Below are 14,022 nucleotides of genomic sequence, written 5' to 3'. Positions count from 1 at the left end.
ATGCAAATAACGGTAACACTTTATATTAAGGTACACAAATTAACCATCAACTAGTTGTTAATTAACATGCATACAGTATTAGACACAATTAACACTTATAGTTTCATGTCTTGTTCCATAAGAATAGATCATATTTGTTAAGTGTTATTATGGGAGAATTACTATTCTTGTGCTACTATTGCCTTATTAGGCCCATATTGAGCAGCGCATATTAAGACCAAAACTCATGTACAACAACTTCCTTACTTGCAATAAATAAGCACTAATTAGAGGGTTATTGAGGAAAAACTCTCAACTAATGGCTTATTACTTGTAGAATATGGTCATGTAGAATAAGGCATTAATAAGTGTTTTATAATGACTAATAAAGAGCCAATATAGCCTACTGCTAAATGGTTAATTTGTGTGCCTTAATATAAAGTGTTACGAGAAAAAGCCCTAAAATCCAATAAAAACAGATGTGTCCTCTTTGCACACTGTAGTAATACAATAGAGTGGAGCAGTGACGAGTCCTAATACCCGGAAGTGAGTTAGGATTTTACCACTACCGGTTCCGTCAACTCAGAGTCAATGGGATTTCTGCATAGGATTTAGGAAAATAGCTGGAAATAAGGTCTGTGGTTGACACAAATTTAAGAGACAGATCACGTTTTGTTCTACGACATTAAATACATCAGCAGTGACCCCACTGGTGATTTTTGAAGAGTTTACGTGTCTGAAAAACGATGGTTGTTAACAAGTGGCTTTATAGGACTACAGAAGTTGTCGAGGCCGTTGTACGTCATTACGCCGAACACGTAAACACTCCCGCTAAGTTTGTTTGCCCCTGTTCTGCTTGAAAGCAAGTACCTGCTTCCTGCAAACAGTTAAATCAAACGATTCAACTTGCACAATTTAGAATCTGTATTTTTGAATATGGATCTTAAGTTTGCGTGACGTTGAAGTCGTGCGACCCTGCTGTACTCGGCTGTAGTTCGTTTATAGCATAACGTTAGCATTTTGCTTCTGGCGATTAGATTTATGATTCGAAAATGATAAAAGTAGGGTAGACATGTGGAAATTATCCGGCTGAACAAAACGTGCATTTATCAACCAGGTTTATTTTCCACACACCTTATTTCTAACTATTTTCCAAAATCCTATGGAGAAATCCCATTGCTTTTTTGTCGAGGGAACCCATGGGCAGCTTACTTCCGGGTAAATACGTCATCCCTGCACCACTCTATGATGAATTGATTTGGAGTCATTAGTAAAATTGCATTAACATAAGTATGTCCTTCTCATCCAGTGTATTACAATTGCATTAATTTAGAGCCACACTGGGAGAAAAGCAAGACCTTTTAATGAACAGCAGAAGTTTCATAAAACAAATAATTTGAAATAAAACATTCCTTTACATCCAATAATAAGGGTGTAACTAACTTGTAAGGGTGTTGTTACTGTGTAGAAGGCTACTATGTGTATGGACCATGTCAATGGGTCACATGACAAGAAAGCTATTGGGGTAAAAAAAAGGAAAATATCTTCTATTGAAATGTACTTTTAAAATCAATTCATCATGACACATTAGTTATTCTAAAAAAAGGGGTGCCACTTGAGACACATATCTATATTTCTTGAATAACTCTCATTAGCAGGGAGTTTGATCCCAGAGATAAACAACTGGTAAAGACAGAGGGCCAGTGAATGTGTGTCGAATATCCAACCCCTCACTAACTTCAGCTTAACATTAGCTAATTAGCTAACATCTACAGTTCATGACCTAGGCTACCAAAGTACTGCAGTTATACTGTAGCAGCTAAACCCTTATTGTGATACATTCAGGTTGTATTACCTGCATGTTTAAAGAAAGAAAACGGAGATTTGACCTGCATACCAAAAGAGAAAGCAGCTGGCACAGCAGCTCAGGACGCACATCTCATGGCGGTAGGCTACTTAAAACACCTTTCGGAGTTATATTCAAGTAAATCGTTAACACATATACGCTTTGCATTATTCCTAGTTTCATTGCCTTTGAACGTTACACAAACCGTTCAAGTTGTTTACCCCAAATCTCACAGTACAGGGCAACACTTTACTTCCTGTTTACAACCACCAAAGCATTATGGGAGTGTACATTAACAGGCTTTTTTATGGCCTTGTAAAGGGGAAAACAAATACTAAAAGTGGTGGTAGGAAATATCAATTTAGTTTTACGTGTTACATTATCAATATATGTTTTTAGGTTATACTGTATTTTATGAGAAGTGTCAAATAATGTTGTTCTTCAACATTTGTCTTGCTTCAGCCCGGGGGGGGGGTCATTATCAGTCATGGAAAATGTTCGGCCTATATATGTGTTAGTATAATGATTCCCTGTCAATGTTTCTAATCTGCTGAATGACTGGGAAACATCTAATTAGTGACACATTATCAATATAAGTACTCAAATACTCAAATCGATGACACACATGGCTTTAAGAGGTGTTTATTTAAACACCAAAAACGTACACGCTCACTTTGGCATTCAGCAATTACACATATAACACTCATCAGGAAGTGTGCGACACAGACCATTATGGAATATTCTGGATGTTGGCAAGCAGTTTACCTTGATTTAATGCTGTAAATGGCTATCAGACTGTTTTATTGGGCACCAAAAGCAGACTGGAGAGCATAGCATAGATGCCTCTGCTGGTTGTCAAGCTAAAGGAAGGTCTTGATTGAAGTTTGCTGAGGCTACTGGCTTACTTTTTACCCTTTGTGCTTTTTTCTTCTGCAGCTTCGGATTTGGCCTCTTTCTCCTTTTTGGTATCAGGTTTGTCATCTAATTTTGGAGCAGCTTTGTCGTCTTTCTTGGCGTCCGCTTTATCTTCCTTCTGCTCACTTTTCTTCACCTCTTCCTTCTTGTCTTTCTCTTCTTCTTTTGCGTCCCCATCTTTGTCCTCTGCTTCTGTTTTTATCTCCTCTTGTGCTTCCTCCTTGACCTCAGCTTCCTGTCCTTCTTCCTTGTCCTCTTTTCCCCCGTCATCTTCAGCTGCCTCTGTCACCTCTTCCTTTTGCTCTTCCTCATCACCACCTGTATTCAAAGAGGACCATTGTATTATTATTGAACACATTGAGGTTTAATTGAACAATTAAAACATTTAAAAAGAAACCAATGCACTAACCCTCTGCCTTTTCATCTCCCTTGGCCCCTTCTTCATCTTCTTTCTCCTTATCTCCCTCCTCCTCTCCTCCCTCTTCATCCTCCTTCTCTTCTTCCTCCTTGGTCTCCTCTGTCACTTCTCCTCCCTCTTCCTCCTTCACCTCCTCTTCCTCCCCAGGTGGGCTGGCCTCTGCTTGCTGGGCGTGGCTGGCGAAGATGATTCCCTCGTTGGTGCTGAGGCTGGAGCTGAGCAGGCTGGAGCTGAGCAGGCGTGATGTCATCATGTAGGAGGTGCCGGAGCTCACGCTGGAGAGGAGGGGCCGGGAGTAGGAGGGTGCTGAGAAACTATGGCTGTACAGAGAGGACACGCCCCCACTGAAGCGAGACTCCTCCCCTTCCAGAAGCTTCCTGTAGAGGTTGGGAAATAGACAGAAAAGTCATAGTGGCCACTCATAAACATGCAACGGTACAGTGTGTGATATCAAGTGTGAAAAGTAAACATTTGTAATAATACATCTTTGAGTAGTGACTTTTTGCAGAATGTGTAACAAAATAAACATATTTTCGAAAAAAAAAGTTTGAATAAATTTTACATTTAGTTTTGCCATTCACTTAATGACATTAACTAATCTAGCCAAATAAAAACAAGCATGAGAAATGCTTTAGCTTAGCTGTTTGAATTCGACTTTATCCAGATGTTTATGCAGGTTACTTTTATCGGAGGGTTAACACATTTTGACCTTAAATTACCTTTTGAATGAACTACACATCTATGAAAACCTTCTGCCTCCCCATAATCCGGTATTTATGCAACACTTTCACAATGTAAAGCTTTATTTCCCAGAATGACTCTCACCTGTATGCAGCAATCTCAATGTCCAGAGCCATCTTGACATTCAGCAGGTCCTGGTAATCCTTCATGTAGCGTGCCATCTCCTGTTTGGTGCCCCTCTGCTCACTCTCCAACTCTGCAATGGTCTCCTAAATAAAAGACAAACACACATATATAACATGATATTGAACACTTAAGTTATACAGAACCCCTAAAATCAGAAGCTGTGTATAATTAACACATCACGATATCTGTAACCACTACTGACGTGCATGGCGTCTATCTCAGCGCTCTGCTTCTCCTGCGTGTGGTGGAGCTGCTTCTCCAGGGATTCGTTGATGCCTCTGCAGGCATCGATATCGAGCAGGCGGGCCTGGAGCTGGCGGCGGTACTCTCCTGCTTCGTCTTTGGAGCTCCTTATGGCGTCGCTGTGCTGGGCCACGGTTTCGGTCATGGAGCCCACCTTGCCTCTGAACCACTCCTCTGCTGTCTGCATGTTCCTCGATGCCAGCTTTTCATACTGGGACCGGATGTCCCTGAGAGCCCCAGAGAGGTCTGGAGTGGCGGTCTCAGACTCTACTGCCACCTGAACACTCATCTGGACCTGGGCCTGGAGCTCCACCACCTCCCCTTCATTAATCCTCTTGAGGAAGGCCAGCTCTCCCAGCAGACTTTCGACTCTGTTTTCCATTTCGGCCTTAGTCAAGGCGGCCTGGTCGGCTTCGCGGCGGGCGTCCATCATCCTGCCCTCGGCCTCTTCTCGACCCATAATCTCCTCTTCATATTGACTCTGCAAGGCGCTCAGGGTTTGCTCCAGCCGCTCCCTCTGTCCCAGGACGGACTGTTGTTCTGCCCTGGCCTCGTCCACGGCGGCCCTCAGGGACCGGGCCTCCTGCTCGTACAGCGCTCTCAGGCGGGACGGCTCATTGTGCTTCTGCCTCAGCAGCAGCAGCTCTGACTCCAGAGCACGGTTCTGCTGCTCCAGCTCATGCACCCTCTCAATGAAGCCGGCAAAGCGGTCGTTGAGGTCCTGCAGCTGGCCGCGCTCTTTGGTGCGTACGGTGCGGAACTCGGAGCTGATCTGGGTGGCCTGGCTGAGCTCCAGCTCCACAGAGGAGGCTCTGGAGGAGGAGGAGAGCAGCTTCCGTCCGGGAGAGGAGTACTGCACCCGGGAGGAGGACAGAGGGGAAGCATGGGAGGAGTAGACGGAGTGCGTCCTCCCTCTGGTCACCGCCACACGAGGGGGAGCCTCGGCATACCAGCGCTTGTACGGCGAGGCGGTGTAGTAGGGGTCATATCCGATGCTACTCATTGTGGGGTTGTGGGAAGACAGGCTGCTCTCCCTCTCCTCTCTGTGTGTGTGAGAGTGTGTGGAGGTGTTTGTAGGGCTCAGGTTTAAGCTCCACTGCTCTCTGCTGCTGCGGTCCGTGCTTTTATAGCAGGACGGTGAGATCTGACGCAAGCGCTTTCCCCAAGCTCTGACAATGCAGGCTCGATAGGCTCACACTGCAACAGAGAGAAAAGAGATAGAGAGGATCAATGAGGGAAGTAAGAAGAAGATGTAGAGAAGAAGCGAAAAGACAGGAGGGTAGATTTATTTGAAATGAAATGTTAAAAGATTCCATACTTCTTGTCATAACAGTAACATGCGTCCAAGTTTCTTAATTAAATCAACTGTAATACAGATTTGACTAAACAAGAGTAATCAACTGGACTCTGACCACAACAATAGTGAATAGTACTTTGATACATTTAGTTAGGAGTTACATCAATTATATAGCGAGAAAGAACATGGCAAAAACATACTCGTTGTGCTATCCACACTGCAGGAGAGAGAGAAGGGGGAGGGGGTGTCCTGATTTTACTAACATGACACAGCATCTTTCCCTCTGGTGGAGAGCAGAACTACACCCACAACCTTAAAACACCTGCAGTGATAACATCTCACCTAAACATGCTGTATTGACACTATACAAAAGTAGAAATATGAATATGGTTAAAAAAATTGTTTCTTTCTCTTCCATCTTCTTTGTCTTTCTATAAGGTAGAACAATTATTAGTAGTGCATATTTTTGATGGATAATGTTGACAATAATTTGTTTTGATGCAAAATAATTATCATATGAAAGACTCACAGCATAAATTATCCGAGTTCAGTAAAACAGGTACAAATCTAGCAGTGCTTTTGTGTCATAGTTGCATGAATGAAAAACCCTTAGTGTAAAGGGAGAACTGGAATGCCTGTGCACAATATATGAATAAATAAGGTTTATAATGATTTGACAAGAGATATAGCAAGTGTTATGATGACTTATCCTAACCGTAACGTATTAAGATAAATGTTGTTGTATTTCTGAATAGAGAAACATATTTTTTTGGCCTTTTTTCAGGGGTGTTCTTTCAATTCAATCAATACCAGTCCCTCTTATCTACAGCACACACACCCAGACAGGTCAATTACACCTAGCTGCTGACTTGCATTTCTTTTTCTTGTGTGACTTGTGACTATGTGTGTGTTTGTGTATCTGCAGGTAGGCAGTGGCTCAGTGAAAGTTTATGCTGGGAAATGAATCGTGCTTTCGAGCTCCATCATGCACAAAGAGCTTTGCAGTGCTTTGCAGCAATATCTGTGTTTCTGTGTGCATATGATCCTTATTGTGAACGCTCCATCTATTTGCCTTTGCAGCAAAGGCCCGCTGTACTCACATGCGGTGCTGAACCTAAACAGCAAGTGTGAGGTTGGTGGTGGGGCGGGTTTAGTGGGGGCAGCATGGACTCTGCAGCAGGCTGAGTCATCGTAACAGTTGTGTTCACACAAGCTGTGTACACCGCCTCCCACACTAACAGCAGTCTGACAATCTGCACCGCTGACAAGATGCCCACAGCACCTGGGGAAATGAGAGAGAGAAAGTAGACCATTAACTTCTCTTCCCCGGACAAATTAACAATGTGCTAATTTCGAGCTTGATGCCTGTCCTCCCTCCCTGTGAAGCTGATTAACATAAAAGTTCAGCCTTAGTCTAACATTCAAATGATTACATATTAAATTCCCAGGCATCAAGGACAAACTAATGACAGCATCATATGACTGGTTAAACGTTAACATTGTAATGCAGCGACATCCATATTCAAAGCGCTCCCATTTCATTATGCAATCAACAATTGTTATCTTGCTGTCATATAAATGCAGTTAAAAACAAAAGTGATTTTACAGGAAACAGGGCACGTAGAAAAAGTAAATATGTCAGTGATACAGAACCAGCAAACTAGTTATTAATCTTCCTGAATTAGACATGAATATGGTTTTCAAACTAGTGTTTTTCCTGCAGCATCATCTTTGTTAGCCCTCACTTCGTACAGAAGATCACATCACTAAGGCTGGCATTTAGCCTGAAATTCCATTAATATCATATTTTTGGATTATTGAATTCCTCTTTTTTTACTATATATGGATCATAATTGGATTGGGGGTGGCAGGAGACATTGACATTGCCTGACAGCTTTGGCTCTGTGGCTTATTTTCCACTCTTTATCAGCACTTTGGTCTCTGTCCTGAAAGTTTAAGTGCTTCCCAACATTACATTTCATGCTGCGGAATAATTGGCTTTGATTATTTGCCGTATAATATTACCATGAATATGGAACACTACCATCCTCAACTCCAGAATAACAATAACTTGAATCAGTATTCTGTATTGATACTGACAACCCCATGCTGCTACAAGCATTAATGATGTGTTAATGTGCATCTGTGTCTTACTGAAATGTTTAGGTAAACTGCAAGGATTTCTTAGTATACTTTAATACAGTGAGACTTGTTGCATGTAGGAATGATACAACAGCATCTCCTAGAGGGGATGGACAGTAATGACACTTTATAAACTCCAATGCATGTTTTAGTTTGATATTGCTGATGTATATGTTAAGGTTTAACCAGGTCAATCCTTTAAGATAAGTCAGTATGTAGTTTGAGATCGTAAGGGATGCATTATAACTATTTATTTTAACTGAAAATCTTTTGTCAGTTCACATTCATGTATTTTGGTGTTTGCATTCTTTTAATAAACAATGACTATTATTAATAGCGGTAATAGTCGTAGCAAAAGTGGTGTGAGTTGTGTTTGTGTGTGTGTGTGTGTGTGCGTGCATGTGTGCGTGTGTGTGTGTGTGTGTGTGTGTGTGTGTGTGTGTGTGTGTGTGTGTGTGTGTGTGTGTGTGTGTGTGTGTGTGTGTTTTGGCAACATGGTTGGTTTTCCTCTACCACAGTGTTGTAACTGGGTTGATCTGTGTAAGGCCTCTTTGCCATTGTTATACACACAACAAATGCACTGTAAACACATATTATATACTGAACATATGAACCCTTCACAGTGTAATGAGCTGCAGTTTCTCTCTCAGGGATCAAACCCTCAATGAACTCTGCAGCCAACTCTGATCTTTACACTTTTGTTCAACAGATCTCAGTTTAAAAGTCATGTTGCTATTTTGGCTTTATATCTGACCTCTGGCCTTCCAGCCACCACATGTCTCTCCAGCATAGCAGAGGCCTGCTTCCATTGGCGGGTCTCATGTGTCCATCAGAGCATGAATGCCTCTCACAGGTGGGAAGTTCAAGAGGCCTGTCTGCTATTCTCTGTCACTATCCAGGCAGCTATAAAAAGAGTGTGGTATGCTGGCTTGGGCTCACTGTTGGTCAGACAGTGTGTGTGTGTGCACAACTTAAAAGGGCTGAGGGAAGTTAAACTCAGGAGACACACTGTAAACATGGCTGCCGTACATCGTTTGGTTATTGTGCGCCACGGTGAGAGCGCATGGAACCAGGAGAACCGTTTCTGCGGCTGGTTCGATGCTGACCTCAGTGAGAAGGGCATGGAGGAGGCCAAGCGTGGAGCCCAGGCTATCAAGGATGCAGGCATGAAGTTCGATGTGTGCTACACCTCCGTGCTGAAACGTGCCGTCAAGACCCTGTGGACCATCATGGAAGGCACGGACCAGATGTGGCTGCCTGTGCATCGTACCTGGCGCCTGAACGAGCGTCACTACGGAGGCCTCACCGGGCTCAACAAGGCAGAGACGGCGGAAAAACATGGAGAGGAGCAGGTGAAGATCTGGCGCCGCTCCTTTGATACCCCACCTCCACCCATGGACAAGGAGCACGCTTACAACAAAATCATCAGTGAGGTGAGACAACTAGGGGAGAAGAAGTATTGGCTAGTGTAGAATAACTGTAAATTCATGATTTTCTCAAGAATGGGAGGAAGCACTCAATGATTTTCAACAGTTGTATCAGTCAGCTATGTAACTTCTGTCAATTGTTATGGGAATAAACAACCTTCCACTATTCTACCTCCAGTCCCGGCGCTACAAGAATCTGAAGCCCGGTGAGCTCCCTACATGTGAGTCCCTGAAGGACACCATCGCCCGCGCCCTGCCTTTCTGGAATGACGTCATTGCTCCTGAAATCAAGGCCGGAAAGAACGTCATCATCGCTGCTCACGGAAACAGCCTTCGTGGCATCGTCAAGCATCTTGAGGGTGAGCATTGCAGTTTGCAGGTAGACAAAGCTTAAAGAAAAGAAAGACAGTTCTGCAGGGAGTAGTAAAGGTCAATGTTGACATGTTGACACTACCCCAGCAAAATGGCAATCGAGAATTAATCAAATAATTCGGTTTGAAATCAGCTTCCAATGCATTTGCATACAAGGCCAGAGCCTAAATAATCACAGACACTTATGTGTATTTGCTATCTCACTCTCACACACACACACACACACACACACACACACACACGTGGATTACGGTTATAAAAATAGCATGCCGGGACTCAGCTCAGGGACAGGGTTCATGAGCTTGGTTCCCATTACAGTCACGACCTTTATGTAGAAAGGTTGTACTTTTTCAAGGAGTGGCCAGACATTGATAAGAGTCTAAAAGGCAACAGTAAATGTCAGAAAGGGAAAGTAGGTGGCATGGATCAGAGAAACAAGTAGATAAAGTTTGTTGGATTAGTTACGCGTTGATACAAAAAACTTCTAATACTATTAGACAAAAAGAAAACCTGTATTGCTAATAACATTTATTATGTAAAATCGTCCTTCCTGTCTGTCTAGCTGGGCCCAGGCAGCCGTTTTCGGTATCGATTACATTCCCTCTCTCTGTTTGCTGACCTGCGCGTCTATCCGTCTGCCTGTGTTCCCAGGTATGTCCGATGCAGCCATCATGGAGCTGAACCTGCCCACAGGAATCCCAATCGTGTACGAGCTGGACGCAAACCTGAAGCCTACGAAGCCCATGGCGTTCCTCGGTGATGAGGAAACCGTGAAGAAGGCCATGGAGGCCGTAGCGGCTCAGGGCAAAGCCAAGAAGTAAGCCGTGAGGAGGCAGGAAAAAGAGACTGATCCCCCTTTTTGTTCTTCAACCTTTCCTCTTATGTCAAGCCTTGTAATCCATTCCAACTGGGGAAATATTTACTGGTTATTTTGAAGACGAGCCTGTTTGTTTAAATGACAGAGGGATGATCTGTCAATCAAAGCAGACAGCCTGGGCCCTCTGTTTTATCACTCAGCCCTTTCAAAATGGTGCTCAAGCTCTATGTTGAGGGCCTCACCACCCAACCAATAAAGAAACTATGTTTTTATGTAGGCCTGTGTATGTTTATTTTTTGACCTTATCTTATTTAACCTTTCCTTTCTTAGTATTACATGGTCATCCTTTTCCTCTTTAGTTTCCTATGGAAATCATTGGTTTGAGCAAAGTGCAGTGAAATCTAATCTGAGAGAGAAGCGGGAGAGAGAGAGGTCAATGGGTGCATCCTGGCAGGATTCCCATGATGCAGCTTGTCTAAAAGTTGTTGTCTGTCCTCTCCTACAGTCAGATAACACTGAGAAGCACATGAGCGACAAATAGTCCCAAGCAAACCACTATCATAAAGACAGACCAATTAAAGGAATAGGTAACCAATTAAAGGAATAGGTAACGATACATTGATGGTGACCAGAACTCCATGAAGAACCATTTTGTAGTGTCTTTCATAATGACAATGCCTCCATGTACAGGACACAAAAAGGCACTGAATGTTTAAACACATTTAAACTAGATGTGCTATGACCTCCGCAGTCACTGGTCTGAACAATATAAGATTTCCAGCCCCTCTCTCTACTATCTTTATCACAATACTGAATGTGCCTGGCAGATATTTTAAGCTTTGCATTTGCTTGTGGTGGCCAAAGAACATGAAACCAGTACTATGTTGATTGTGCTTGAATTAGGACTTCTGTATGGCGGGATAAGGGGTAATTGTAGACCTTTCCCTATATTTTTTGTGCATCAAACCTAATGTTGGACTCCTGTTCCCTGTTTTCATCCACATGTTACAAAAAAAACACCAGATACAAATTATGTAAAGTAGCATTTACCACATAGGTTTATTTAACTATTGGTCTCATAGTTTATCCTATGACATCACATATATTTTAGACAACGTGACATTAAATAGCATTAGAAAAACACACAGTATCACACACAAGAGTTGAGCAGGACTGCAGAGAGAAGGGAAGGTAAATGATCCAAAGCTCTACCTAATGTTGTTATGCCACCTACTGGCGACTTAGGGGAACACCGGCTGTGGTGAATAAAAAAATGTAGCTACAGTTAAAATATTTTTGTATTATTGAGATGGGTATACAGCGTTCCGCATAACTGAAGACCTTTACAGTCCCGGCACTGGGAGTCTGTAAACAGTTAAATTCTTATTTTTTTAGATTGTATGTTGCCTTCATTATACACAACAGGTAACCTACAAATAAAGCTTGCGAGGCTTGTCCACTGCACCAGTTTCATTTCCGGTCCTTGTGATAGCAAGTACAAATGAAAAAGATTTTAACTTTAAGATAACAGCTTCCTCATTTTCCTTTGAGGGGGCAGACAGGCAGCGTACCATCAGATGAAAGTGGGTACCATCGAGCAGGCGTTGACGTTGATCTAATGGTTTTTGGATGTTCAAACAGTTTCAGGAGCTCAGTCTGAGGTGTTTTGATCTTTAGCAGTTCTAGCAGCCTTTTTCCTCCTGAAAGAGTTGAAGAAGTTTGGGAGCAATCCAATCTTGTGTCTGTCTTTCTTGTACATGACTGCTTCATACGTTTCAGTTTTGGACGCGTCCACATACTCTGCAGCGCTCGTCACAGCTTTTTCAATGTTGTTCATCAACTCCCCCTGATAGAGGAAGAACATCATTTTCACATTAGTATATTTCTTTGTATCAGTGGTCATTAAACAATTCCAAAAAGGCAAGTAACCTGAATCTCCAACAGCATGGCAGTGTCTACAAATATCTCGTGCAGCTCTTTGATGCTGGACTCGAGGCAGATGATGTCCTGATGACGGGATTCAATCTCACTCAAAGCTTGGCTTGAAATCCGAGCATTAGAGTTGACCTGTAAAAGAAAAGTACACTAGTCGATCCAACTAAAAATAAACTATAGTGGATATTTCCAAGAATTGAATAAGCGTTTTTGTGGCCAGGAACTAAAGGGAATAGCACTTACATCAGAAATGAAGATGGAAAGATTGTCACTGTGCAGCATATCCTCGAACTCTTCATCTGTAGTCACTTTATCCACTGAAATAGACACAAAAATATGAATTGAAGAGATTTTCAAGCGATCTAGTTTAAAAGGATACTTCACCCACAAAATGAACTTTGTATATTAAGTACTCAAACTAGTTTAGGCAACCTTTTATTCTTATATAAAAAGCTTTAATAGCTATACCAGCATGATAAGGTTATCATTTAAAGTCTATTTACACAACACTGCGCCAAGTAGGGGGGGTTTAAATGTTTATGTTTTGGTTTTATTTGTATTTTTGCAACTCACCAATCTCCAGATGTCTCTGAATCTGTGCTTTGCATTTCTCTCTGAAGGAGATCTGTGCGTTATGGTGTCCCCTCATGACATCAGCAAAGCACCGAGTCAGGTGTGAGTGCTGAAGAAACGGCAGAAACACAAAAAAGATTGTTAACGCAAAACAAAAACGCACACAAATCATAGAGGCCTTTTTGTAAATAAATGCAGATCTTTATGCATCTGGGGGGTATACTACGAAGCAGGATTTTCGCTTAGCCGGCTAACTTCAGGGAAAACTCGGGCTTTCCGGTCCTACGACGCTGGTTTTCTTTTTAGCAGGCTAGATCTCCATGGTAATTTAGGCTGTGCGGCTAACCTGCCCCGGAGCAGGTTAGGTTGCAGGCTAAGAGATCAACTCAGTGAAAGCACTGCCTGCTGACCAATCAGAGCTCAGGGTGCGGAGTTTAAAGCGATCAAGTCATATTACAGGAGAAAGGAAATACAGAAAAGCTGCCGTTGCAGGAAAGACGGCCGGCAAAAATCACCGACTGTGTGAACGTGAACATTAATAGAATATCACCTCCCATCTTCAGAGCAATCTGACTATTATAACATTAGCGTTAAGAAAGCTTACTTAAATATCTGCCACAACATAAGTAACCGGATCAGAGTAACATTAAGTACAGTCCGCTATATCTCCTTATCTGAGTCAGCTGAGCCGTGTCTGGCCGTGCAACACTCACAGTGTCACATACTGCATGCAGAAGTATTATTTTAAGCAACACATTAAGTTGACGAAACACTCGAGACAAATGTAATTAAAGTCAGATCGTGTCTTAGATGGGAAAGTGATATCATAAACCTGTTAATGTACACATTCAAACACTTTTTCTTGTACCTGCTGTATTCTCCTTGCAGGTCAAATCATCGACCAACCGGATTAGTTTTTTATGCGCGAGAGTGATTTGACATGATGCTGCGCCCAAATAGTTCACCTAGCGAGTTCGGTCGGCAACGGCATAGATCAATCCACGCGCAAGTGTACTTTCCCCACCATAAACCTCGTAAGCTGGGTATAGTGGTTGTACCTCTTCGCATGACCTGGTCCGCGGCGGCAGTATGAAGGACTTACTTTTCATTTGATATTATAATCAGTTTATACTTCTTCAATTTGAAATTTTGTAGGTACTGAATTTGTGAAATAGGCTCCATTTTCGGTGT

The 14,022-nt window shown here is 42.6% G+C and overlaps 2 protein-coding genes across 2 annotated transcripts; one reads left to right on the top strand and one right to left on the bottom strand.

Annotated features, from left to right (window-relative positions):
• Nucleotides 1-2,451: 2,451 nt before the first annotated feature.
• On the bottom strand, nt 2,452-5,458 carry LOC104945374 (neurofilament light polypeptide-like). Its single transcript, XM_010771029.1, has 4 exons — nt 4,228-5,458; nt 3,984-4,108; nt 3,150-3,535; nt 2,452-3,058 (listed from the first exon to the last, which is right to left on the bottom strand). Exons 1-4 carry the CDS (start codon nt 5,269-5,271, stop codon nt 2,727-2,729), a joined length of 1,887 nt encoding a protein of 628 aa, XP_010769331.1. The 5' UTR covers nt 5,272-5,458; the 3' UTR covers nt 2,452-2,726.
• A 3,173-nt stretch (nt 5,459-8,631) lies between these two features.
• pgam2 (phosphoglycerate mutase 2 (muscle)) lies at nt 8,632-10,600 on the top strand. Its single transcript, XM_010771026.1, has 3 exons — nt 8,632-9,140; nt 9,313-9,493; nt 10,158-10,600. The coding sequence occupies exons 1-3, from the start codon at nt 8,724-8,726 to the stop codon at nt 10,325-10,327; spliced, it is 768 nt and encodes a 255-aa protein (XP_010769328.1). The 5' UTR covers nt 8,632-8,723; the 3' UTR covers nt 10,328-10,600.
• Nucleotides 10,601-14,022: the final 3,422 nt, after the last annotated feature.

Source organism: Notothenia coriiceps, unplaced genomic scaffold (assembly GCF_000735185.1).
Source record: "Notothenia coriiceps isolate Sejong01 unplaced genomic scaffold, NC01 NC01_scaffold00009596, whole genome shotgun sequence".
NCBI lineage: Eukaryota > Metazoa > Chordata > Actinopteri > Perciformes > Nototheniidae > Notothenia > Notothenia coriiceps.
The sequence above is the reverse complement of the archived record's forward strand: the minus strand, read 5'-3'. Positions and strand labels throughout refer to the sequence as shown.